Raw genomic sequence first — 27,302 nt, forward strand, 5'->3', positions numbered from 1 at the left:
GTTTTAGCAACTTGAAGCAATGCATGAGCAAGAATGGCCTTTCCTTTCGAAGCCGACATTTTCCTATACATCTCCATTGCAATTCCCTCCAACAATGCACAATTATAGAATGGATAGGCATATATGTTGCAATAAGAAAATAATGCATATGAAAGAAAAGAATGTGTGGATACCAACTCAACCAATCATCAATAGTAGTGCCACTGGGAGGGGCATTCCTCACTTGCTCAATGCAAACGGTCCGTCGGCTGCAAGCATTCTTGATAACATCCCAACGCCCTTGGAGTGACCGATAAGACACTAGTAGGAAAAGCCTCATCAGTGGCGCACCAAAAATGGATTCTGTGGCGCATGGGAGGTGCGCCACAGAAACTTCGCCACAAAAATAAGGTTTCTGTGGCGCACCGGCCCATGCGCCACAGAATTAAGGTTTCTGTGGCGCACGTGTTCTTAGGTGCGCCACAGAAAAGCGTGCACCACAGAATTGGTTTTCAGTGCGCCACATAATTTGCTTGTATTATACACGATTTTGTGCTGCCTGCTATACACATGCAGTTTATACACAGCAATATACAGAGATACAGGTTATATACAACAACATTCAGATATAATATAAATATCATGTACATTGCACAGATATAACATAGACATCATCATCACATTACTTAGAGCCCGATCGAGATACATATATAGTGGCAAGTGTCAAATGTTTTGCATACAACTCTTAATTCATACAAAATTCACAATTTCGAGATACAAAGTAGTCTTCATCCGGTTCCTCCTTTGCTCCCTCATCTCTACCCACCATGCTCGCTTGCATCGGGGTCCTTCATCCAGTTCCTACTATGATGAAAATGGAAGAAAGTGAGACCAACAAGTCCGATGCACAAGAGAAATGGAATAAATGCCTCATACATTGTTGGTCAACACAAATATTAACATTCAGGGACGGTGTAAGTGAGACCAAGTCCGATGCACAAGAGATTGATATTTGTGCTATCTTACCAGGCTCACTTACGCCGCCCCCGAGTGTACGGTGACCAAACATTTTAATCATCGGTATTTTGAAAATCTCAAAGCAAATGGAATGAAAAAATGGAATAAGTGTCTCATACATTGTTGGTCAACACAAATACTATGGTCAGAAACCATAGTTGCAGTATACACCGCAGTATACTTTGCAGAAGGGCCCCCTTTCCCCGGCCGTCGTTCCGTGAACGGGTGCTTGACGACACAACGACGCCGATCTGCCTCTCTGGCGCAGAACCACGGCAGTCCCTCGCCGTCCAGTGAACGAGTCCTTGATGACGCCGATCTGACACCGTCTTTGCACTAAGGACTCGTTCACGTACTGGACGGCGAGAGAAGAAAAGTGGTGATGCACTGGAGAGGCAGGTCGGCGTTGTTGTCTCGTCAAAGACTCGTTCACGGAATGGCGGCCGGGGAAAGGGGGGCCCATCTACAAAGTATATTGCGGCGTATAGGTGACCAAACATTCTAATCATCGGCACTAAAATGGAAGAAAGAGCCAAGTGGTATCTCAACTAGATATCATATGCCTCATACTTTGTTGGTCGAAAGAAATATTAACATTCCGGGATGGGGTCAGTGAGGCCAGGTAGAATGCACAAGAGATTGATATTTGTGCCATCGCACCAGGCTCACTGGCCCCACCCCAAAGTGTACAAGTGACCAAACAATTTAATCATCGGCACTAAAATGGAAGAAAGGCCAATGCAATTAAGAAGTAGCTAGTATGAACTAAATGGAATGCCTCATACTTTCTTGGTTGAAACAAATATTAACATCCAGGGATGGAGTAAGTGAGGCCAGGTAGGATGCACAAAATATTGATATTTGTGCCATCACACCAGGCTCACTTGCTCCACCCCCGAGTGTACGAGTGATCGACCAACCATCTAATCATCGGCAAGTACAAAAATACCAACAAACCAGCAACCATGGTGACATAAGTTAAGATGCTCAAACACACATAGCATGCATGGAGCAGATGCTCCAAAGGGATTATTCATCACTTGGTATATAGACCAAGTGATGCTGGCAAAAGAGAGGCCAATCAAGAACCAAGAAATCCAAAGAAGTGATAGATATGCCTAAACAAGCAACAACACATAGCATATCCCAGCTAACCAGATGAGACAAGTCTTGGTAGCCAACTGAATCACCTAGCACCACCTAGCCTTTTAAAACCATCAGAAACAGTCCTTTTTCTTCAAAGGATACCACAGTGGCATTCATTTACATGATCCCCTACTGTGGATATCTCTATTTTCATCAAAGCCAACAAGAAAAGGATACCACAGTGGCATTCATTTACATGATTCCCTAATGTGAATATCTCTATTTTAGTATACCATCATAAGCATTCCATTTAAATCACACATTTTAGTATCTGTTCTTATCCAAGTTTTGCCTCAGCCTTTGCATCATTGGCTGAGCCAAGACATCAAGCATCTGGCCAGGGAGCATTCTTTCTTTTTAGGGAACTATATGAACTATATGCACATGATCCAGTAAGCATCCCCACTAATCAGAGCATTATAAGCATAGTAGCATACCATAAGCTCACAAGAATCCATCAAGTAAATCTTCACAAGGATACCACAGTAGCATAGTAGCATACCATAAGCTCACAAGAATCCATCATTTTCTTCACAAGGATACCACAGTAGCATACCATAGTAGCATTTCATGCATTTAAATGAACCAGTAGCATCAAAACCAACCAAATGTCCAACTAGCAAGCAATACCAAGTGAGCAAGTCTTCATTACCTTGTACAGGTTCAGACATGGATTTATTTCCAACAAAGGATGGAAATCAAATTAACATCATTGAATTAAATTGAATCATTACCATCACATGGTTCATCAATAACAAGTGGCAGTAAACCTCCACAAACAACAGGTACATATGATCCAATAAGCCACACAGGCATAGCAAATGATATAAGTTGACAATAACCAACACCAATATGTAGTAGCAGCATAGAAGTGTCACTGATATAGAACACTCCAATAAGCATCACTAGCTCACCAGTTAATGGTAAGCAAGTACAGAGAGGCATAGAAAATTTCTATTGCTTAAGACAGGCAACAACAAGGATTAGTAGCATAACAATATACTAACCACTAGCAATCCAGGCTCCAAATGGAACCTTTGGAGCAGATATATATAGAACCAATATAGCATGTCACTGCTAGTAGTTGGTGTTCATATGAACACCATATGAAGCAAAACGATTAGGGGCAATGCATCCAGAGCAACAGCAGCAATGCATCCAGAGCAAGAGCAGCAATGCATCCAACAGCAATGCATCCAGAGCATTTCGTCGAGCACTTTGTGCTCGCGCGGGAGAGGAAGAGGGAGGGGAGGGGAGGGGAGAGAGTTCACCGACAACAGGGGTGGAGGAGGAGGTTGACGACGATGGCAGCGGTGGAGGAGGAGGAGGACGCGGCGGCTCCTCCACCTTCACGCGACGGCTCCTCCACCTTCACGCGACGGCGGCCCCTCCTCGCGGCGGCCCCTCCTCGCCGTAGCGGCAGCTTGTGCTGCAGGTGGCGGGGATGGGAGGACCGTGGCGGCATGCGGCCCTCGCGGAGGAAGGCGGCAGCGACGGCGATGGCGACGACCATGGCGGCGCGCGGCAGAGCGGAGGAGAGGGGAGAGGGGAGAGGGGAGAGGGAAGGGGAGAGGGGAGAGGGGAGAGGTGAACAGGCGGGGGAGGGCACGGGCGAGATGATATAAGTTACCTTAATTCTGTGGCGCACCCGAGCAAGTGCGCCACAGAATCAACTACTTCTGTGGCGCCCACCGAAGCACGTGCGCCACAGAAAGAGTTATTTCAGTGGCACAGCACGCCATGTGCGCCACAGAAATACCTACACTAATAATTGGTGGTGGCAGGATGTGGGCCCCATACAATTTCTGTGGCGCAATGTTCAGGAGTGCGCCACAAAATTAAGCTATTTCTGTGGCGCACCTAGCATGGTGCGCCACAAAATAACATTCTGTGGCGCATTTTCAGTGGTGCGCCACAAAACTAAGCTCTGCCTATAAGGGTTTTCCTAGTAGTGAGAGCGTGGTGGTGTCGATGTGAGGCGCACCATGTTTTGAAAGAAATTGTCTTCGATCCTTTGCTAATAGCTCTTCTGGGTTTGATCGGTGCCGGTCACGACATCGAGGGAAAATGAATCTCGAGCCTTGATCAAATCCATGTCCTCGATCTCGCTGTAGTTGGTAGTTCTCATCATTTTCGCCTTCGGCGGCACAGCGCCATCGATCAACACCGCAACATCTTCTTAGCTTGGCGTCTCCACGCTCTCGTCGTTAGGGACGCTGCCCGCACCAAGCTCGCCGTGCTTGTAGTCCTGAATGTTCTCGTCATAATCGTCTCCGAGCGGCATGTTGTCTAGCTCGATGAACGCGTCGTTGAGCGTGCTCACGAATGACATTGGAGGGACGGTCCCATTAGCCCTACAAATGTCAATTCTTAGTATGCAATCGATGGTAACACTAAAACTGATCAAGAGTTGTAAAATTACCTTGGGGGATCGCGGTTGAACACCTCGCGAGCGGTCTCGTTGCCGGTGGCAGGAGCTCTTGGTGTGGTCTTCACACTTTCCACAGTCAGAGCCGCCAAACAACCCTTCTTGGCCGGCTTCTTCGATGCTAGTTTCTTCCCCTACTTTTTTGTTCATGGCTTGCTCTTGCCCGCCATGGCGGTGGCGGGAGCGATAGACGGAGATCCCATGCAGACAACATGGTTTACCTGCCGCTTGCGCTTGGCCATGGCGTGCACCTGCATCTGGAGCACGATGATGTAGTCCTACGCTTCAGTATCCGGAAGGCACTCGGGCACTCTACACAATTTTCTTTGACTTTTTTTTTGCAATTTTAGGCTATGCGGATAAACAAAGTGGACTATTCCAAACTAAGTGGAGCAACCTATATGTGAAAATACAAATATCTAGAACTTCACGCTTAAAGGCTATCACAAATTAAATAAGTGGAAAGAAATAACCGAAGCACACGGAGACGATGATGTACCCCGATGTTCACTTCCTTGAGTGGAAGCAGTCATCGTTAGTGAGGTGCGGTTACCATGAAGGACACCGAACGCCACGAAGGGTCACCTTCTTCTCCGTGAGCTCCTTCCACGAAGTAGGATCCCTTTCCACTATGTGAAGACCTTAGGGAGGCCTTCGATCCCGTACAAACTTTTTGGCTCAATCACAAGTTGATCGCTCCCGGTGACCGCTACCGCCTAGGAGTCCTCAACCTCCAAGAGTAATAAAATCGGAGAGGGAAACTTGGTACGATGGTTCAAATCGAAATATGTGTGGTTGAAAGAGAGAGGATGAAGAGATCTTCGAGATGCACAGATCAACTCTCAAAATCATTGGACTAATCTCCTGGAATCAAGGATTTGACGTGGGGAATTGCAATAGAGTTCTTGAGACCTTTGAAAATGGATCTAGATCCAACAGAATGGCAAAAGGTAAGTTTGCACAAAATTGGGGTTGTCTTATATAGCAAAACTAGCTGTTGGAGTAGAAAAACGCCCAGGAAAAATAGCTGGTGGGTATAACCAGCTCTGGGCCCGGTTATACTGGCCCAACCTACTAGAATGACGAACCAGAAAAAAAAACATGAAGATCTTCCGGTATGATCGGCATGGGCCCAGTCATACCTGTCCATGAGCTGAAGATCCAGAGAGAGGGAGCGGGGGGTAGCGAGCAGCGCATGGCGAGGGAATCGAGGATGTGCGCGGCTGGTGAGAGAGGGAGCGAGCGGCTCGGTTGACGCGTGCAGAGTACAGCACGGCACGCGCGCGAGAGATGTGACTGAAAGAAGGAGCGGCGGTTGGAGCGATGTGGCGCGGGAATCATGGAGCTGCGCGTGCGTGCAGGTCAAGGCAGCAGCGGGCCATCAGTATCTTGACGTGATGCTTGCTCTATATGACAACGATTACTTCGGTGTCCTCCCCCTCATCTCCGCGGTTCCGAGAAGTTGGCGAGGAAGGTAACAGTCAATGTACTTGCCATGAGATCAATCGCCAAAGGCTAGCAAGTACTTGGTGTTGTTTGCATGTTCCGAGAAGTTGGCAAGATTGTTTTTCTGCTTTTTTGCTACAAATACGCAGCGTTGCTTCCACGGTACAGAAAAAAATGGAGCGGTTGTTTATTTACGTTCCGTTGCTACCGATAAGTGACCGAAATTTTACGCATGTCTTATCTTCCTCCTCTCCCAGGCACGTTTTCCAACGTCCAGCCTTTTTACCCGATTTAACTTTACTGCATCGCGATTCACGTCTGCCACCATGGAATCGAGGCCACGGACGAACAAATCGACGTACCATTCACGGAGAGGAACTTATCCAATCCGTTCTCACCGCCGCACAAATCGAGTTGTAGCTCGCTGCAGCTGCTAGGAGCTTGTGGTAGCCGCCTCATCCAGGACGAAGCTGAAGCAGATGGAGGTGGACTGCGAATTCAAGACGCTGAGCGAGGAGAAACAACAGCTGGAGAAGGAGGAGCAGGAGCTCCGCGTGCTCAAGATCGTCTCGCCGCACTGCTACAGGGGAACATTCCGCTGCCCACCACCCTCACCATGTGCCCCTCCTGAAGCATGTCTCCAACAACAACAACAACCACTCAACGGCCGCTAAAGGTACGTCGATTCATTCGGCGGCAACCTCGATTCGGTGGTCGTAGACGTGAATTGTGCTGCGTTGAAGTTAAATTGGGGAAAAGTCTGGGTGTTGGGAAACGTGCACGTGAGAGGAGAGAGGAGGAAGATAATACGTACGTAAAGTTTCAATCACTTATCGGTGGGAATAGGACGTAAATAAATAGCCGCTCTGCATTTTTCTGTACCACGGAGCCAACTTCACGTATTTGTAAGAAAAAAGTTGGAGCAGCTTCAACTTCTTGAAACCGTGGAACTGAGGAGAAGGACATCGGAGCACACCCTCCTATTTGACCGCTGGCGACTAACCTGATATAGTGATATTCTTGGACTCAGTTAGAGAGGTTTTAGGCATATTATTTACTACACCATCAAATCGATCATGTGTGTACTTTGACGCAGTTGACAATTTTATTTTCCGCGCCCAGTTGAATATCTGATTTCAGTGTCTGAAACCCGGCCAATATTCTGCATGCGCTAGTTTGTAGTGTTCAGCCTGAACTTTTTAGTGTTCGGATTATCTTTCTCTCGCACTTCCGTTGCATTAACAGAACATGAAGAGAGAGTTGTACAAAAAAAAACCGTGTCCTGGTGGTTATCTCTCGCCGGCAACAATTTCGGTGGTCGGTGGCAGCACGGTGATCCATTCATAATGGAGGTGGTAAAGTGGCGTAACCCGGATGCATTCGATGATGCACTGGAGTCTGGAAGACTAGAATATATACACCGGAGAATTCTGTCAAGGAAAACATAACAACACCGGGAGAGAAATAACTAGCTAGATACTGAATTTATTGATGACGATTGCAGCACCTCATACTTCAAATTTTACGGTACAGTGTAGTAGATAGTCTAACATAACATATGCTTAGTTGCTTACATAGGTAGAATTCACCGCTAACGTGGTTTGGACAAGCGAAGCAAAGCTCATTCCGATGGTAGCTTCGAATAGAACTCCACGTAAGTCGTCTGGTCCATCAGAAGTTTGAGCGATCTCGGCACCGGCGGGACGTTGACCTCAACCAGCCCCTCAAGAGCCTGCACGACCGTCGCCATGGACGGCCTAGCGCCCTCGTCGTCCTGGACGCACCAACACGCGACCTTGCATGCTCTCTCCACCTCGGCTGGGTTCACGTTGCAGTCCAGCAAGGTATTCACAAGTCCTTCCAGCTCTCCTTCAGTTACCTTCGTCGCGGCCAGCAACGGGAAAAAATCCAGCGTGCCGTCCTGGCGCTTTATCGCATTCCTCCTGCCAGAGACAATCTCAAACAACATCATACCGTAGCTATAAACATCTGCCTTGGTCGTGATGGCCGTGCCTGCTATCCACTCTGGCGCCAGGTATCCAACGGTTCCTCTCATCGTTGTCAGGACACGGCTGAAGTCGTGGCCCATGAGTTTTGCGAGCCCGAAATCTGCAACTTTAGGCACAAAGGTGTCGCTCAACAGTATGTTTTCAGGTTTGATGTCACAGTGGATGATGCAGTCCCTGCATCTCTCATGGAGATAGTGTAATCTTCTTGCTACTCCCAGTGCGATCTGGTACCTGGTACTCCAGCTTAGCACCAGTTGATTGCTACTCCCGGACAGGTATCTGTCCAGTGAGGTGTTTGGCATGTACTCGTAGATGAGTAGCTTGCGCGTTCTCTCTGAACAAAAACCGAGCAGTCGAATTAGGTTGACATGGCGAATGGTGCCAAGTGTGCTCACCTCCGCACGGAACTGCTTCTCCCCTTGACGAAATCCCTCCAGCTTCTTCACAGCCACCAAGGTTCCTTCAGGTAGTAGCCCTTTGAACACCGAACCAAAGGCGCCCCCCCGGCGGCACCTGGGGAGCACCACGGGAGGGGAGGGGTTAGGGTCGGGACTTCGACTCTGCATAAGAGATACATACTATCTTTCACTAACCTGATCTTCTTGGACTCACTCAGAGAGGATTCAGCCAGATTATTTACTACACCATGAAATTGGACCATGAGAGTATTTTGACATGGTTGACTGATTTCTGTGTTTGCAACCCGGCCATTATCTCTGCATGCGCTAGTCTGTACTGTTGAGTCTGAAATATTTAGTGTTCCGTTTATCTTTCTGTCGCACTTTCTTTGCTCTTTTCGTCTGTTCTTTGTATTACCGGAGCATGGAGAGATAATTAGAGAAAAAGAGGTGTCCTCGTGGTTATTTCCGGCGGCTATTTCGGTGGTCGGCGGCAGCAGAGCGATCCATTGGTAATGGAGGTAATGTGGCGTAACCCGGCCGGATGCATTTGATGATACACTGGAGTCTGGAAGACTAGAATATATACACTGGAGAATTCCATCACAGAAAACATAACAACACCGCAAGAGAATTACTAACTCGATAGTGAATTTATTGATGACGACTGCAGCGCCTCTTGGACTTCAAATTTTACGGTACAGTGAAGTAGATAGTTTAACATAACATATGCTTAGTTGCTTACATAGGTGTAATTCTCATTGGACACGTGAAGCAAAGCTCATTCGGATTGTAGCTTCGAGTAGAACTCCACGTTAGTTGTCTGGTCTGCCAGGAGTTTGAGCGATCTCGGCACCGGCGGCACGTTGACCTCAACCAGCCCCTCAAGAGCCTGAACGATCGTTGCCATGGACGGCCTAGCGCCCTCGTCGTCCTGGATGCACCAGCACGCGACTCTGCAGGCCCTCTCCACCTCGGCCGGGTCCACATCGCAGTCCAGCAAGGCATCCACCAGTCCTTCCAGCTCTCCTTCAGTTACCTTCATCGCGGCCAGCAACGGGAAAAAATCCACCGTGCCATCCTGCCGCTTTATCGTGTTCCTCCTGCCCGAGATGATCTCGAACAACATCATGCCGTAGCTATAAACATCTGCCTTGGTCGTGATGGCCGTGCCGGCTATCCACTCAGGTGCAAGGTATCCAATGGATCCTCTTACCGTCGTCAGCACACGGCTGAAGTCGTGGCCCATGAGTTTTGCGAGCCCGAAGTCTGCAACTTTAGGCACAAAGGTATCGCTCAGCAGTATGTTTTCAGGTTTGATGTCACAGTGGACGATGCAGTCCCTGCATTTCTCATGGAGATAGTGTAATCCTCTTGCTACTCCCAGCACGATCTGGTACCTGGTACTCCAGCTTAGCACCGGTTGATGGCTGCTTCCGAAGAGGTATCTGTCCAGTGAGGTGTTTGGCATGTACTCGTAGATGAGTAGCTTGCGCGTTCTCTCTGAACAAAAACCGAGCAGTCGAATTAGGTTGACATGGCGAATGGTGCCAAGTGTGCTCACCTCTGCACGGAACTGCTTCTCCCCTTGACGAAATCCTTCCAGCTTCTTCACAGCCACCAAGGTTCCTTCAGGTAGTAACCCTTTGAACACCGAACCAAAGGCGCCTCCTCCGAGCTTATTGGAGAAGTTTTTGGTCAGAGCTTGCACATCCCGGTATCTGAATGCAATCAGTGAGCCGTCGACATGGGCCACCTCCTTAAACCTCTTCCTCGCCAGGAAAACTGAAGCAACAACTATTAGTGTAACACCGATAGTAGCAATGGTGATTATAATGGCCAGTTTCTTTGCGTTCTTTTTATTAGAGAACTCGGATGCAGCCAAACGAATTTGAATGGAAACACCTTTAGTACCAGTAGAAGCACTGCTCAAATCTTGTAGGTTGATAAGGTCCTTGTACCAAAGTGAGCAGCTGCCATTAAACGAATAAGCAGTGCAGTCACGGTTGCTTAGACACGCAAGCTCACATTTCTGATTACTACTTGCTGCGACGATGTTTTGTGCATTGCTAGGTAATTCCACATCAACCATAGTGTAGAACTTATCACTCCGTGATCCGTTGGTGTTGCCCTGAAGGGCAACATTTCTTCTGCATCCTTGAGTATGATCGCCCTTTGACCACTGGCCCTGGTATTGCTCACTAAAACCACGAAGGCAACTGCAAGATGAGAATGCATTCTCGGTGCAGACACTGAAAGACCCACACAACGAGTACACATCGCACTGTGTATGGGGCTTCGACAAGGTTACCATCCAATCCTTGGCGCTCACCGACCACCTGATGACATTAATAACCCCTGTCACGTCCATGACAAATCTCGTGATGAGCCCGCCGTCCTTGACACCATACACGGCATAGCTCCCATTTGCACCGTCGATGTAGTCGAATGTGTACATCGAGTTGGGGAAGCCATTGTTGGGATTCATCTCGGGCATGCCAGCAAAACTGTGGCCAGTCCAGTTTCCGCTGGTCTGGTACTGCTGGGTACTATTCCACATGAGGAAGAACTGGCTCGTACCGTTTGGGTCCAGTATAATGGAGAACAACCCTAGTGCTGGGTCGGTGGAAGTCTTCCAGGAGACTAGACGTGTGCACCCGCCACTGAGCTTGCCCCGGCCGAGCTTGCCACCAGGGAGCCACGTGTTGCCGCAGTGGTCAAAGCTTTGCCACAGGATGTTGGAGGTGTTGGATGCGTCTGCTAGGACAAGGTTGCCAGTTTCAAGGATGATACCAACTGTCGAAGAGCGGATGGCCGTCAGGTTGGTAGACCAGACCACCGACCCTGAATGATCGAGGAGGACCATATTACCATCAGATGCTATGGTTAGGCGTGACGACTCTGGACTAGAGACCGGAGAGTCCCTATTTGCGTCCCAGATAGAAACTTGGTCCGGTAATTGGTTGTACCATATGCCGATGTACCAACGCCCTGTGTTACCTGTTGCACATCATAAGGAAATGTGAAGGCGTGATGGAGGTAGTGAAATTCTTTTGTTGGGAGCTTCAGTTTATTTATTTATTTATTTTTATTTAGCATGCCTTAATTTCTAACTGGGTAGAGAATATCTTATCTCTAAACTGAAAATGCCGACCATTGAATTTTTGAAACCATTGTAATTTGCAAGGGACGCCACCGAAGAAAGGCCAAAATTTTCCTTTTCTCATATCTACAAACTCAGTTAGAAGTTTGAGAAAAGATAAAATAACCTCCACCACAAGAAGCGAAAAGAATTAATGTCGTAGATTTATCTAAATTTAGATACGTCTAAACTATACATCCTAATTTAGAGAGATTTTTTTTCGGGACGGAGGGAAGCACCAAGCATGTTATGTCCGTGTTCATCAATCAAAAGAGTAAAAGAGCTAATTAAGGTAGCTGGGTACGTAGTTGTTGGGTTCTTTTACGGTACAATTTACTAGTCCATAAGACCAATAGGGTTAAAACAATTGTCTCGTGGGATAGAACTTAGCTCCCTCTCTATTGGAACCTCCCGGCCCTCGTATAATAGGCATGGTCCCATAGTCCTATCTGGGCCGGTTTACAATACAGAGACAAACACCTTTTCCGGTGGCTAGACATGGCTGCGAGGTGGGCGTGATCCAGGGTTTTAGGTGGTCGTGAATGGTGTGGCATCGCCGAGAAAGCGGTTTTCCTTTTATATAGAGGCAACAAGCGAAGCGGCAGGCAGGGCCGGTAGGGCGCAATAACGTCGGCGTGCAGGGCCACGTGGCCATGCGCGACGAGACGCTTCATTATGCCTGAGAAAACTGTGCGGCTCGCTGTGAAAGTTGTGGGGTCATTACACCGCCTGACCAAAGGTAGGGATGGCTTAAAACCCCGCGTCCAAACCTGTGTGTCGCTGACACGGCTAGCCTTCCACTCGCGGCGCGATTTTTAGTTGCGGCTAGCCTTTGGAAAACGTTTTGGGGAACGCGACTAGAGATGGTCTAAGACGGTACTGCATTTGAAGTGTGTAAGCAGTAGTGGCGGAGCTTAGTGCAAGCGGGGGGGAGGGGGGGTGGGGAGCTTTGTACCAAAATGTGAAGAAATTCTGGCGGTAGTGGTCCAAAATACTCAAGAACAACAAGTGTAGGACCGAGAATCCAGCCCATTTTACATGCTTATCAAGAAATTAAACCCGTCCTACTCTCATTTCTTTATATATGTGACCATTGTTGCATGACTTTTGCTACTGCATTTTGACATACAAAACAAGTCTACTTTTTTTAATGAATGTAGTGGGATCGACACCACATGTAACATTTTGTTTCTCTAGAATTCATGAAGTGTTGATCCAATTTTGTGAGCCACATGCAGGAATTCTTTGTCCACAAAATTAGTCTAAGAAATAAAATAAAGGAAGTATTATAAGGAATTGTCAATCTAATGAAACTAATATGTGGAGGTTTCCTATATTAGATGAATGTTTGTCTTTTATTCCAAATCTGCTCTTTTGTGAAAAAATACTACTCATTTGATTAACAAGTATTGATCAAGATGGACCATTGGATTTCATAGGCTGGACGGTGGATATTAGCTAGTCCCTACCGTAAAAAGCCTCTAGTTTTTACATGCATGAAATGGGTCACAGGGTAGACAAAGCAAAGAGATGAAGAAAGAGGAGTACATGCATGTGTTGGTTGTACGTACCTGGCTGGAAAAATCCCAGCGCGAACATCCACTACGGGAGAGATGGAGTATGCCGACGGCCGCCAGCCGTCGGCACAGCCTAGAAGGCCGTCGGCACAGGCTGTGCCGACGGTGACCGTTGGCATAGCGTCGTCGGCATAGTTCTGGTCGGGGACTGCCCGATCACCGTCGGCACAGACCGGCCATCGGCATAGATTGTTGTGCCGACGGTAAAACCGTCGGCATAGTATTTCAAAATTTTCAAATTTATTTTCGAAAAAATATTCAAAAAAAATTTGAAAAAAAATTAATTTTTTTTCACTTTTCTTCTTCTACTTTTTTACTTGTTAATCTTTCACAATCACACTTAATACACTTAATCTTAGGTTAAATTGCACTTATGGTCAAACTTCCCAGTTGGTCACCCATCCTCACACTACTCCCGTCCCAGCACGCTTAACTTCTTGGTTCTCTTTGGATGAGCTTCCCTGAAAGAAATGACACCTTGATGTTAATATTACCATATCTATCATATTAACCCTTTGACCGTGATGTCACACCTCTATATTTTTAAATTCTAAACAATTATTTAAGTAAACAACAATGAATATATAAAAATAATAATAATATATAATTTGAAAAACAATTAAATGATTTTATTTTTTATTTTTTATTTAATAAGGAATAATTAATATCAGTAAATGCGAATTTGGCAAATAATATGTCTAAATTGATCAGAAAAATGAGAGGAATACAAATATGACATCCATATCATCTTTTGAACCTACAAAGTTAACTTACCCAAAAATCATGAGCATTAGATCAAGTACCTCTAGTTTAAATTTGACTGACTTTATCGAAAATGAGGTGGGAAACGGCCTCGGCATGGCATGGTTTGCCGAAACAAGGTCATATTTGGCACGTGTGTGGGCCCTAGGATGGGAAGTAGGACCCCGGACGCGCATTTCAAATCCGATCCACGATCGGCCATCTTTTCATTTTTAGCGTGCCCAAACGGTTTTTATTTGTGAAGCAGCTACATGGGACGCATTTTAGTATGAAGTGAAACCTCCGTGCGATGATAGTAGACCACCTACGCACCACCTATTAGATGACATGTGCACGTGTTAGCTTTTTGGGAACCCATGCGGCTTCCGGTGGGGTCCCGCCGTATCCGCTGGAAACTGACCGGATTTGAACTAGGGGTCAACTATCCGTCGCTCCAGAAATTCCGGAAAAATTGTTTTTAGTTCAACGACGCATCATTATATGTGCCTTTTTGTCCGTTTAGTTTGTTCCCGAATGGGTGCACCCGCACACCCGGTACGGCGATACCGCATGTCCCGGGGGCCCTATTTTGGCCAGATGGCTTTTTGAACGAAGTCAAAAAAAATCCCACGGAGCCGGGTGGCGTCATTTTATATGTCATAGTAACTATTCCGTTTGTCAAAACTGGGATACAGAAATTATTTTTAAAAACCCTTCATGAAAAGGGCTATCACGTCCGGAGTTCTATGGATTTCATGTGAAATGAGGTGGGAAACGGCCTCGGTATGGCATAGTTTGCCGAAACGAGATCATATTTAGCACGTATGTGGGCCCTAGGATGAGAAGCAAGACCCCGGACGCGGATTTCTAATCCGACCTACGGACGACCATCTTTTCATTTTTAGCATGCCCAAACGGTTTTTATTTGTGAAGCAGCTACATGGGGCGTATTTTAGTATGACATGAAACCTCCGTGCGATGATAGTAGACCACCTACGCACCACCTATCACAAGACATGTGGACTCGTTAGCATTTTGGGAACCCATGCGGCCTCCGGCGGTGTTCCTTCGAATCCGCTGGAAACTGACCAGATTTGAACTAGGGGTGAACTATCCGTCGCTCCCGAAATTCCGGAAAAATTATTTTAAGTTCTACGACGCATCATTATATGTGCTAATTTTTGTCCGTTTAGTTTGTTCGTGAATGGGTGCACCCGCACGCCCGGTACGGCGATACCGCATGTCCCGGGTACTGTTTTGGCTAGATGACAATTTGAACGAAGTCCAAAAATCCCACGGAGCCGCGTGACGTCATTTTATATGTCATAGTAACTATTCCGTTTGTTAAAACTGGGATACGACAATTATTTTGAAAAACCCAACACGAAAAGGGCTATCACGTCCGGAGTTCTATGGATTTTAGGGAATTGAGGTGGGAAATGGCCTCGGCATGGCATAGTTTGCCGAAACGAGATCATATTTGGCACGTGTGTGGACCCTAGGATGGGAAGCAAGTCCCCGGACGCGGATTTCTAATCCGACCCACGAGCGACAATTTTTTCATTTTTGGCGTGTGTGAAAGCCATGAAACCTCGAAAATTATAGCTCATTTCTAAAAATATTTGTTTAGGTATTTAAAATATTCCATTTTTTATACTTTTCTATGATAGATCTTGTTTTTCTGCAAAATTTGATATATTATACTTATTTTTCTCAATTAGAATGATTTAGTTATGCTTTTTTGAAGACTGTCGTGCAGAAATAGAAAAAAGCTATGCCGACGGTATAACCGTCGGCACAAGTCTGTAGTAAAAAAAAAGAAAAAAAATGTTGTGCCGACGGCCACGGTCCAGTCTGTGCGACGGCTAGACCTGTGCCGACGGTGACCGTCGGCACAACCGGCTTGTGCCGACGGCCATTTTAACGCCGACGGCCATCTTTGTCGCCGCGGTCCGGATGCTTCTGTGCCGACGGCCCCGATATTTGGCCGTCGGCACACACGGCGGCCATCGGCACATCTGTGCTCTCCCGTAGTGATCCCACGCCTGGAGACCAGTGGCGTGTGGCTGCCGGACAAAGGCCGGTCGACGGTGAGCGTATCGGCGGCACCGGCGTGTAACACCGCTGCTTGCAGAGCAGCCAAGCCTATGACGACGAAGAGAGCGGGAAGGAGTGCAGGGAAGACGGGTGTCCCCTTTCTCGACATTGCTATCCAATAGTTGAGAACCAACGTGGAAAACACAAGCTGTTATATAGATACAAGAAAGGTTGAGGAATAGCGGAACGAAGCGAAATGTAAAGTTACCTGACACATTTAAACGCTGAAACCACCCAGCCGACAGGCGATGATTGTATTTAAAGGTGCTTAAAAGAAGCCATAGATAATTAATCATGCCGTGTCAATAAAAAAACATTTCAACATCTCACTTATTTAATGTGCCCTTAAGGCCTTGACTAAAGAGCCATATTATTTTCTAAATCATAGCGTGGATGTAAATATTTTGTAGAAAGAAGGGTAACACCAAATGTGTACTTTAAAGACGACGCCCTCGCATTTGCGAGGACCACTGTGCTAGTGGCATAAAAAGTGCAACGATACTGTTAGGAAGTTGTATGATAGATGAGCTGGCCGAGCATATAGTAGCTCTGTTGAATGGTGCCATAAGCCAGCCCCCCTTCAATGGACTTTCCATGAACTAAACCAAGTTCGATCAAAATGGATGGCTGTCTGTTCTGACTTGATCTCTCTACACATGTTCAAGAGTCCTAGGCGTTTTGCTTGACTGCTTTTCTTGCCTGTATATACATATGTTGGTAAACCGGTTTTTTCTCTCAGCGGACCAGGATCATCAACTGATTTCCCAGAAACAATTCAAAAGTATGTAAACCCAAACATGATGGCTATTTGATTGACTGTCTTGTGGAAGTAAGCTTTTCTGCAGCAAAAAACAAAAGTACCACAAGCCTGGGCGGCCACTCTTTACATCATATTGATGCATTCCTTGGTGCAGGTTGCTGAAGAATATCCTTTTGTTCCTGGTACCCTTTATATCTGAGAGTGAACTACATTGACCATTACCTTTCTTGCCATGAGATCAATAGCCAAAGGCTTACAATTACTTGGTGTTGCTTGCATGCTCATAGCTGCGTAAGGCATTACCATCCAACAAAGTTACTTTTATTTCTTTTTCAATTACTCTTGATTTATACTTCGCTGGGTAGCATACAAATTTTTTCTCGATTATCAGTAAATATGAGGAGATATGTGCACCCTTAGGTAAAGAAAAAAAAAGATATCTGCACCCAAAGTAGAAAAATTCTGCTAGCAGTGCACTGACAATACCTGCTTCAAGCATTTTGTTCAATGTTTTGTCACGCTGTCTCCACCATTCTCCAATTCATAGATAAACTGGTTTTGGACATGGAAGCTTAAGTTTTTGATTATCTTGGTTTCCATCGCGTGCAAGCGTTGCATTACTTTTCTGTTCCTGGTGATAGTACCATGTAAACCGAAATATAATCAGTTTGTTATCGTATTTTGTCAAGTGATTTGCGTCCGAAACCCTGAGCGTCTTCCTGAAACTTACCTTTTTTTCGAGAATCCGAGCTGTGCGTCATTGTATTAAGCTATAAAAGGACTACGATCTAGTTTATGAGGTAAACCAGACCCAAAACCCTTAAACATGAAGCCAAACGGCGAACCACGCATACCCGAAAGCACAAACAAGCATGCACGCTTTGCCCAACCACGGGCCAAGAAGGCCCCGGATTGGGACACAGGGCCTCGAGACCGCGTCACAATGATTCCTGTTAGTACCTTGACGTGATGATTGCTCTATGACCGTCAGCGACTAACCTGATCTTATTTTTTTTAGATAAAAGCACGCACCATCCTAATGGCAGTACGGATGCACACAGCCAAAAAAACAGGAAAGAAAACTAAGAAACAAAAGTCCCGCTACAGTAGCTCGGGCCTAACAACAGCAATACATCCACCACCAAGACAACACCTAAAATACGGACTCTCCAAAAGCGACACCTCCAAAAAGGGAACAATGCTCTAACACCGTCGTCGCCCGATCAAAAGATCTTAGGTTTTCACTCTCAAAACAATGCCTCCAACAAAATCATTGCAGGCACAATCAGTTAAGGCCAGACCTTGGGTTTTCACCCTGAAAGTTAGGACTCTGGATTTCACATGTGCTGTCGCCCCCACTTTCATACCACTTATGTGAAGCCCGAAACACCAAACAAGTCCCTCAACAGCGCGGAGACTTGAACCTCCCTTAGCTAGTCCTCCCATCCGGCCTTCATGATATTCTCTTCTTCCGACTTTCATCATGGATCCATAGTCACTTGATGTCAACACAGAAAAAGAGCTTCACGTCGCTCCTCCAAAATCAAACGGTCAGGAATAAAAGCATGGGTGCGCGCGATCGAATACCACCCGATCCAGCAAACCACATGCAAAAGATGCACGGTACCATTCGTCAGCGGAGCCTTCCGGAACTCAACACTCCGGCTAGATGAAAAGGATCAGCATCCGGTAGGTCTTCATCTTCGGAGAAGAAGAACCCTAGGACCACCACCTTCAAACCCGAAGCAGACGAACAGGCCCCAACGCCGCCATCCGGACCAACGATGACGAAGGAGAATTTGGTGGAAGGCGGAAGCGGCAACCACACCTTCCTCGCCCCGCACATCGCCGCCCCCTTCCTCGCGCCGCCAGCAGAAGCCGGTGATGGATCTTGGCGGACCCAAGATCCAACAGTCGCCGCCACCACCATCCATTGTCGGAGGCCGTGGAGGAGGAGCCGCCGCCGCAAATCCAGGGATGCCGCCCTAGACGCGGAGCACACAGCCGGAGGTTGCCGCCCCAGCCGCCACCTCCAACAACCCCCCCCCCCCCCCCCCCCCCCCGGGGGCACTTTGGCGCCGGGCCCGCCGCCGCCGTAGCCAGCGCCGACGGCAGCGGCGGAGGGAGAGAAACAGAGGGAGGGGCGCGGAGGGAGGGAGATCGCCCCCCCGGCGGCACCTGGGGAGCACCACGGTAGGGGAGGGGTTAGGGTCGGGACTTCGGCTCTGCATAAGAGATACATACTATCTTTCACTAACCTGATCTTCTTGGACTCACTCAGAGAGGATTCAGCCAGATTATTTACTACACCATGAAATTGGACCATGAGAGTATTTTGACATGGTTGACTGATTTCTGTGTTTGCAACCCGGCCATTATCTCTGCATGCGCTAGTCTGTACTGTTGAGTCTGAAATATTTAGTGTTCCGTTTATCTTTCTGTCGCACTTTCTTTGCTCTTTTCGTCTGTTCTTTGTATTACCGGAGCATGGAGAGATAATTAGAGAAAAAGAGGTGTCCTCGTGGTTATTTCCGGCGGCTATTTCGGTGGTCGGCGGCAGCAGAGCGATCCATTGGTAATGGAGGTAATGTGGCGTAACCCGGCCGGATGCATTTGATGATACACTGGAGTCTGGAAGACTAGAATATATACACTGGAGAATTCCATCACAGAAAACATAACAACACCGCAAGAGAATTACTAACTCGATAGTGAATTTATTGATGACGACTGCAGCGCCTCTTGGACTTCAAATTTTACGGTACAGTGAAGTAGATAGTTTAACATAACATATGCTTAGTTGCTTACATAGGTGTAATTCTCATTGGACACGTGAAGCAAAGCTCATTCGGATTGTAGCTTCGAGTAGAACTCCACGTTAGTTGTCTGGTCTGCCAGGAGTTTGAGCGATCTCGGCACCGGCGGCACGTTGACCTCAACCAGCCCCTCAAGAGCCTGAACGATCGTTGCCATGGACGGCGTAGCGCCCTCGTCGTCCTGGATGCACCAGCACGCGACTCTGCAGGCCCTCTCCACCTCGGCTGGGTCCACATCGCAGTCCAGCAAGGCATCCACCAGTCCTTCCAGCTCTCCTTCAGTTACGGGAAAAAATCCACCGTGCCATCCTGCCGCTTTATCGTGTTCCTCCTGCCCGAGATGATCTCGAACAACATCATGCCGTAGCTATAAACATCTGCCTTGGTCGTGATGGCCGTGCCGGCTATCCACTCAGGTGCAAGGTATCCAATGGATCCTCTTACCGTCGTCAGCACACGGCTGAAGTCGTGGCCCATGAGTTTTGCGAGCCCGAAGTCTGCAACTTTAGGCACAAAGGTATCGCTCAGCAGTATGTTTTCAGGTTTGATGTCACAGTGGACGATGCAGTCCCTGCATTTCTCATGGAGATAGTGTAATCCTCTTGCTACTCCCAGCACGATCTGGTACCTGGTACTCCAGCTTAGCACCGGTTGATGGCTGCTTCCGAAGAGGTATCTGTCCAGTGAGGTGTTTGGCATGTACTCGTAGATGAGTAGCTTGCGCGTTCTCTCTGAACAAAAACCGAGCAGTCGAATTAGGTTGACATGGCGAATGGTGCCAAGTGTGCTCACCTCTGCACGGAACTGCTTCTCCCCTTGACGAAATCCTTCCAGCTTCTTCACAGCCACCAAGGTTCCTTCAGGTAGTAACCCTTTGAACACCGAACCAAAGGCGCCTCCTCCGAGCTTATTGGAGAAGTTTTTGGTCAGAGCTTGCACATCCCGGTATCTGAATGCAATCAGTGAGCCGTCGACATGGGCCACCTCCTTAAACCTCTTCCTCGCCAGGAAAACTGAAGCAACAACTATTAGTGTAACACCGATAGTAGCAATGGTGATTATAATGGCCAGTTTCTTTGCGTTCTTTTTATTAGAGAACTCGGATGCAGCCAAACGAATTTGAATGGAAACACCTTTAGTACCAGTAGAAGCACTGCTCAAATCTTGTAGGTTGATAAGGTCCTTGTACCAAAGTGAGCAGCTGCCATTAAACGAATAAGCAGTGCAGTCACGGTTGCTTAGACACGCAAGCTCACATTTCTGATTACTACTTGCTGCGACGATGTTTTGTGCATTGCTAGGTAATTCCACATCAACCATAGTGTAGAACTTATCACTCCGTGATCCGTTGGTGTTGCCCTGAAGGGCAACATTTCTTCTGCATCCTTGAGTATGATCGCCCTTTGACCACTGGCCCTGGTATTGCTCACTAAAACCACGAAGGCAACTGCAAGATGAGAATGCATTCTCGGTGCAGACACTGAAAGACCCACACAACGAGTACACATCGCACTGTGTATGGGGCTTCGACAAGGTTACCATCCAATCCTTGGCGCTCACCGACCACCTGATGACATTAATAACCCCTGTCACGTCCATGACAAATCTCGTGATGAGCCCGCCGTCCTTGACACCATACACGGCATAGCTCCCATTTGCACCGTCGATGTAGTCGAATGTGTACATCGAGTTGGGGAAGCCATTGTTGGGATTCATCTCGGGCATGCCAGCAAAACTGTGGCCAGTCCAGTTTCCGCTGGTCTGGTACTGCTGGGTACTATTCCACATGAGGAAGAACTGGCTCGTACCGTTTGGGTCCAGTATAATGGAGAACAACCCTAGTGCTGGGTCGGTGGAAGTCTTCCAGGAGACTAGACGTGTGCACCCGCCACTGAGCTTGCCCCGGCCGAGCTTGCCACCAGGGAGCCACGTGTTGCCGCAGTGGTCAAAGCTTTGCCACAGGATGTTGGAGGTGTTGGATGCGTCTGCTAGGACAAGGTTGCCAGTTTCAAGGATGATACCAACTGTCGAAGAGCGGATGGCCGTCAGGTTGGTAGACCAGACCACCGACCCTGAATGATCGAGGAGGACCATATTACCATCAGATGCTATGGTTAGGCGTGACGACTCTGGACTAGAGACCGGAGAGTCCCTATTTGCGTCCCAGATAGAAACTTGGTCCGGTAATTGGTTGTACCATATGCCGATGTACCAACGCCCTGTGTTACCTGTTGCACATCATAAGGAAATGTGAAGGCGTGATGGAGGTAGTGAAATTCTTTTGTTGGGAGCTTCAGTTTATTTATTTATTTATTTTTATTTAGCATGCCTTAATTTCTAACTGGGTAGAGAATATCTTATCTCTAAACTGAAAATGCCGACCATTGAATTTTTGAAACCATTGTAATTTGCAAGGGACGCCACCGAAGAAAGGCCAAAATTTTCCTTTTCTCATATCTACAAACTCAGTTAGAAGTTTGAGAAAAGATAAAATAACCTCCACCACAAGAAGCGAAAAGAATTAATGTCGTAGATTTATCTAAATTTAGATACGTCTAAACTATACATCCTAATTTAGATAGATTTTTTTTCGGGACGGAGGGAAGCACCAAGCATGTTATGTCCGTGTTCATCAATCAAAAGAGTAAAAGAGCTAATTAAGTTAGCTGGGTACGTAGTTGTTGGGTTCTTTTACGGTACAATTTACTAGTCCATAAGACCAATAGGGTTAAAACAATTGTCTCGTGGGATAGAACTTAGCTCCCTCTCTATTGGAACCTCCCGGCCCTCGTATAATAGGCATGGTCCCATAGTCCTATCTGGGCCGGTTTACAATACAGAGACAAACACCTTTTCCGGTGGCTAGACATGGCTGCGAGGTGGGCGTGATCCAGGGTTTTAGGTGGTCGTGAATGGTGTGGCATCGCCGAGAAAGCGGTTTTCCTTTTATATAGAGGCAACAAGCGAAGCGGCAGGCAGGGCCGGTAGGGCGCAATAACGTCGGCGTGCAGGGCCACGTGGCCATGCGCGACGAGACGCTTCATTATGCGTGAGAAAACTGTGCGGCTCGCTGTGAAAGTTGTGGGGTCATTACACCGCCTGACCAAAGGTAGGGATGGCTTAAAACCCCGCGTCCAAACCTGTGTGTCGCTGACACGGCTAGCCTTCCACTCGCGGCGCGATTTTTAGTTGCGGCTAGCCTTTGGAAAACGTTTTGGGAAACGCGACTAGAGATGGTCTAAGACGGTACTGCATTTGAAGTGTGTAAGCAGTAGTGGCGGAGCTTAGTGCAAGCGGGGGGGGGGGGGGAGGGGGGGGGAGGGGGGTGGGGAGCTTTGTACCAAAATGTTAAGAAATTCTGGCGGTAGTGGTCCAAAATACTCAAGAACAACAAGTGTAGGACCGAGAATCCAGCCCATTTTACATGCTTATCAAGAAATTAAACCCGTCCTACTCTCATTTCTTTATATATGTGACCATTGTTGCATGACTTTTGCTACTGCATTTTGACATACAAAACAAGTCTACTTTTTTTAATGAATGTAGTGGGATCGACACCACATGTAACATTTTGTTTCTCTAGAATTCATGAAGTGTTGATCCAATTTTGTGAGCCACATGCAGGAATTCTTTGTCCACAAAATTAGTCTAAGAAATAAAATAAAGGAAGTATTATAAGGAATTGTCAATCTAATGAAACTAATATGTGGAGGTTTCCTATATTAGATGAATGTTTGTCTTTTATGCCAAATCTGCTCTTTTGTGAAAAAATACTACTCATTTGATTAACAAGTATTGATCAAGATGGACCATTGGATTTCATAGGCTGGACGGTGGATATTAGCTAGTCCCTACCGTAAAAAGCCTCTAGTTTTTACATGCATGAAATGGGTCACAGGGTAGACAAAGCAAAGAGATGAAGAAAGAGGAGTACATGCATGTGTTGGTTGTACGTACCTGGCTGGAAAAATCCCAGCGCGAACATCCACTACGGGAGAGATGGAGTATGCCGACGGCCGCCAGCCGTCGGCACAGCCTAGAAGGCCGTCGACACAGGCTGTGCCGACGGTGACCGTCGGCATAGCGTCGTCGGCATAGTTCTGGTCGGGGACTGCCCGATCACCGTCGGCACAGACTGGCCGTCGGCACAGACTGGCCGTCGGCACAGACTGGCCGTCGGCATAGATTGTTGTGCCGACGGTAAAACCGTCGGCATAGTATTTCAAAATTTTCAAATTTATTTTTGAAAAAATATTCAAAAAATTTTTGAAAAAAAATTAATTTTTTTTCACTTTTCTTCTTCTACTTTTTTACTTGTTAATCTTTCACAATCACACTTAATCCATTTAATCTTAGGTTAAATTGCACTTATGGTCAAACTTCCCAGTTGGTCACCCATCCTCACACTACTCCCGCCCCAACACGCTTAACTTCTTGGTTCTCTTTGGATGAGCTTCCCTGAGAGAAATGACACCTTGATGTTAATATTACCATATCTATCATATTAACCCTTTGACCGTGATGTCACACCTCTATATTTTTAAATTCTAAACAATTATTTAAGTAAACAACAATGAATATATAAAAATAATAATAATATATAATTTGAAAAACAATTAAATGATTTTATTTTTTGTTTTTTATTTAATAAGGAATAATTAATATCAGTAAATGCGAATTTGGCAAATAATATGTCTAAATTGATCAGAAAAATGAGAGGAATACAAATATGACATCCATATCATCTTTTGAACCTACAAAGTTAACTTACCCAAAAATCATGAGCATTAGATCAAGTACCTCTAGTTTAAATTTGACTGACTTTATCAAAAATGAGGTGGGAAACGGCCTCGGCATGGCATGGTTTGCCGAAACAAGGTCATATTTGGCACATGTGTGGGCCCTAGGATGGGAAGTAGGACCCCGGACGCGCATTTCAAATCCGATCCACGATCGGCCATCTTTTCATTTTTAGCGTGCCCAAACGGTTTTAATTTGTGAAGCAGCTACATGGGACGCATTTTAATATGAAGTGAAACCTCCGTGCGATGATAGTAGACCACCTACGCACCACCTATCAGATGACATGTGCACGCGTTAGCTTTTTGGGAACCCATGCGGCTTCCGGTGGTGTCCCGCCGTATCCGCTGGAAACTGACCGGATTTGAACTAGGGGTCAACTATCCGTCGCTCCAGAAATTCCGGAAAAATTGTTTTTAGTTCAACGACGCATCATTATATGTGCTAATTTTTGTCCGTTTAGTTTGTTCCCGAATGGGTGCACCCGCACACCCGGTACGGCGATACCGCATGTCCCGGGGGCCCTATTTTGGCCAGATGGCTTTTTGAACGAAGTCAAAAAAAATCCCACGGAGCCGGGTGGCGTCATTTTATATGTCATAGTAACTATTCCGTTTGTCAAAATTGGGATACGGAAATTATTTTAAAAAACCCTTCATGAAAAGGGCTATCACGTCCGGAGTTCTATGGATTTCATGTGAAATGAGGTGGGAAACGGCCTCGGTATGGCATAGTTTGCCGAAATGAGATCATATTTGGCACGTGTGTGGGCCCTAGGATGGGAAGCAAGACCCCGGACGCGGATTTCTAATCCGACCTACGGACGACCATCTTTTCATTTTTAGCGTGCCCAAACGGTTTTTATTTGTGAAGCAGCTACATGGGGCATATTTTAGTATGACATGAAACCTCCGTGCGATGATAGTAGACCACCTACGCACCACCTATCACAAGACATGTGGACTCGTTAGCATTTTGGGAACCCATGCGGCCTCCGGCGGTGTCCCGTCGAATCCGCTGGAAACTGACCAGATTTGAACTAGGGGTGAACTATCCGTCGCTCCAGAAATTCCGGAAAATTGTTTTAAGTTCTACGACGCATCATTATATGTGCTAATTTTTGTCCGTTTAATTTGTTCGTGAATGGGTGCACCCGCACGCCCGGTACGGCGATACCGCATGTCCCGGGTACTGTTTTGGCCAGATGACAATTTGAACGAAGTCCAAAAATCCCACGGAGCCGCGTGACGTCATTTTATATGTCATAGTAACTATTCCGTTTGTTAAAACTGGGATACGACAATTATTTTGAAAAACCCTTCACGAAAAGGGCTATCACGTCCGGAGTTCTATGGATTTTAGGGAATTGAGGTGGGAAATGGCCTCGGCATGGCATAGTTTGCCGAAACGAGATCATATTTGGCACGTGTGTAGACACTAGGATGGGAAGCAAGTCCCCGGACGCGGATTTCTAATCCGACCCACAAGCGACAATTTTTTCATTTTTGGCGTGTGTGAAAGCCATGAAACCTCGAAAATTATAGCTCATTTCTAAAAATATTTGTTTAGGTATTTGAAATATTCCATTTTTTATATTTTTCTATGCTAGATCTTGTTTTTCTGCAAAATTTGATATATTATACTTAATTTTCTCAATTAGAATGATTTAGTTATGATTTTTTGAAGACTGTCGTGCAGAAATAGAAAAAAGCTATGCCGACGGTATAACCGTCGGCACAGGTCTGTAGTAAAAAAAAAGAAAAAAAATGTTGTGCCGACGGCCAGACTGGTCCTGTGCCGACGGCTAGAACTGTGCCGACGGTGACCGTCGGCACAACCGGCTTGTGCCGACGGCCATTTTAACGCCGACGGCCATCTTTGTCGCCGCGGTCCGGATGCTTCTGTGCCGACGGCCCCGATATTTGGCCGTCGGCACACACGGCGGCCGTCGGCACATCTGTGCTCTCCCGTAGTGATCCCACGCCTGGAGACCAGTGGCGTGTGGCTGCCGGACAAAGGCCGGTCGACGGTGAGCGTATCGGCGGCACCGACGTGTAACACCGCTGCTTGCAGAGCAGCCAAGCCTATGACGACGAAGAGAGCGGGAAGGAGTGCAGGGAAGACGGGTGTCCCCTTTCTCAACATTGCTATCCAATAGTTGAGAACCAACGTGGAAAACACAAGCTGTTATATAGATACAAGAAAGGCTGAGGAATAGCGGAACGAAGCGAAATGTAAAGTTACCTGACACATTTAAACGCTGAAACCACCCAGCCGACAGGCGATGGTTGTATTTAAAGGTGCTTAAATTAATAAAAAAAACATAGATAAAAAAACATAGATAATTAATCATGCCGTGTCAATAAAAAAACATTTCAACATCTCACTTATTTAATGTGCCCTTAAGGCCTTGACTAAAGAGCCATATTATTTTCTAAATCATAGCGTGGATGTAAATATTTTGTAGAAAGAAGGATAACACCAAATGTGTACTTTAAAGACGACGCCCTCGCATTTGCGAGGACCACTGTGCTAGTGGCATAAAAAGTGCAACGATACTGTTAGGAAGTTGTATGATAGATGAGCTGGCCGAGCATATAGTAGCTCTGTTGAATGGTGCCATAAGCCAGCCCCCCTTCAATGGACTTTCCATGAACTAAACCAAGTTCGATCAAAATGGATGGCTGTCTGTTCTGACTTGATCTCTCTACACATGTTCAAGAGTCCTAGGCGTTTTGCTTGACTGCTTTTCTTGCCTGTATATACATATGTTGGTAAACCGGTTTTTTCTCTCAGCGGACCAGGATCATCAACTGATTTCCCAGAAACAATTCAAAAGTATGTAAACCCAAACATGATGGCTATTTGATTGACTGTCTTGTGGAAGTAAGCTTTTCTGCAGCAAAAAACAAAAGTACCACAAGCCTGGGCGGCCACTCTTTACAT

At 46.6% G+C, this 27,302-nt stretch overlaps 2 protein-coding genes and 1 pseudogene across 2 annotated transcripts; all 3 read right to left on the reverse strand.

The window, feature by feature from the left end:
• Positions 1–7,484: 7,484 nt before the first annotated feature.
• LOC127340187 (G-type lectin S-receptor-like serine/threonine-protein kinase At2g19130) lies at positions 7,485–8,591 on the reverse strand. The gene has a single exon (XM_051365961.2). It carries the CDS (start codon positions 8,589–8,591, stop codon positions 7,638–7,640), a length of 954 nt encoding a protein of 317 aa, XP_051221921.1. The 3' UTR covers positions 7,485–7,637.
• Positions 8,592–9,061: 470 nt separating this feature from the next.
• LOC139838612 (G-type lectin S-receptor-like serine/threonine-protein kinase At2g19130) lies at positions 9,062–16,170 on the reverse strand. The gene is made up of 4 exons (XM_071828563.1): positions 15,927–16,170; positions 13,674–13,675; positions 13,137–13,167; positions 9,062–11,423 (listed from the first exon to the last, which is right to left on the reverse strand). Exons 1-4 carry the CDS (start codon positions 16,087–16,089, stop codon positions 9,205–9,207), a joined length of 2,415 nt encoding a protein of 804 aa, XP_071684664.1. The 5' UTR covers positions 16,090–16,170; the 3' UTR covers positions 9,062–9,204.
• A 3,271-nt stretch (positions 16,171–19,441) lies between these two features.
• LOC139838613 (G-type lectin S-receptor-like serine/threonine-protein kinase At2g19130) lies at positions 19,442–21,847 on the reverse strand (annotated as a pseudogene).
• Positions 21,848–27,302: the final 5,455 nt, after the last annotated feature.

Source organism: Lolium perenne, chromosome 3 (genome assembly GCF_019359855.2).
Source record: "Lolium perenne isolate Kyuss_39 chromosome 3, Kyuss_2.0, whole genome shotgun sequence".
In the NCBI taxonomy this organism is placed as follows: Eukaryota; Viridiplantae; Streptophyta; class Magnoliopsida; order Poales; family Poaceae; genus Lolium; species Lolium perenne.

Excerpts from the sequence above, each read along its gene's own strand:
- LOC127340187 (XM_051365961.2), bottom strand. The coding sequence starts at position 8,591 with ATGCAGAGTCGAAGTCCCGACCCTAACCCCTCCCCTCCCGTGGTGCTC.
- LOC139838612 (XM_071828563.1), bottom strand. The coding sequence starts at position 16,089 with ATGTCGAGAAAGGGGACACCCGTCTTCCCTGCACTCCTTCCCGCTCTC. Across the intron at positions 11,424-13,136 it reads GCTGGGATTTTTCCAGCCAG|GTAACACAGGGCGTTGGTAC; the intron begins GTACGTACAACC and ends GATGTGCAACAG.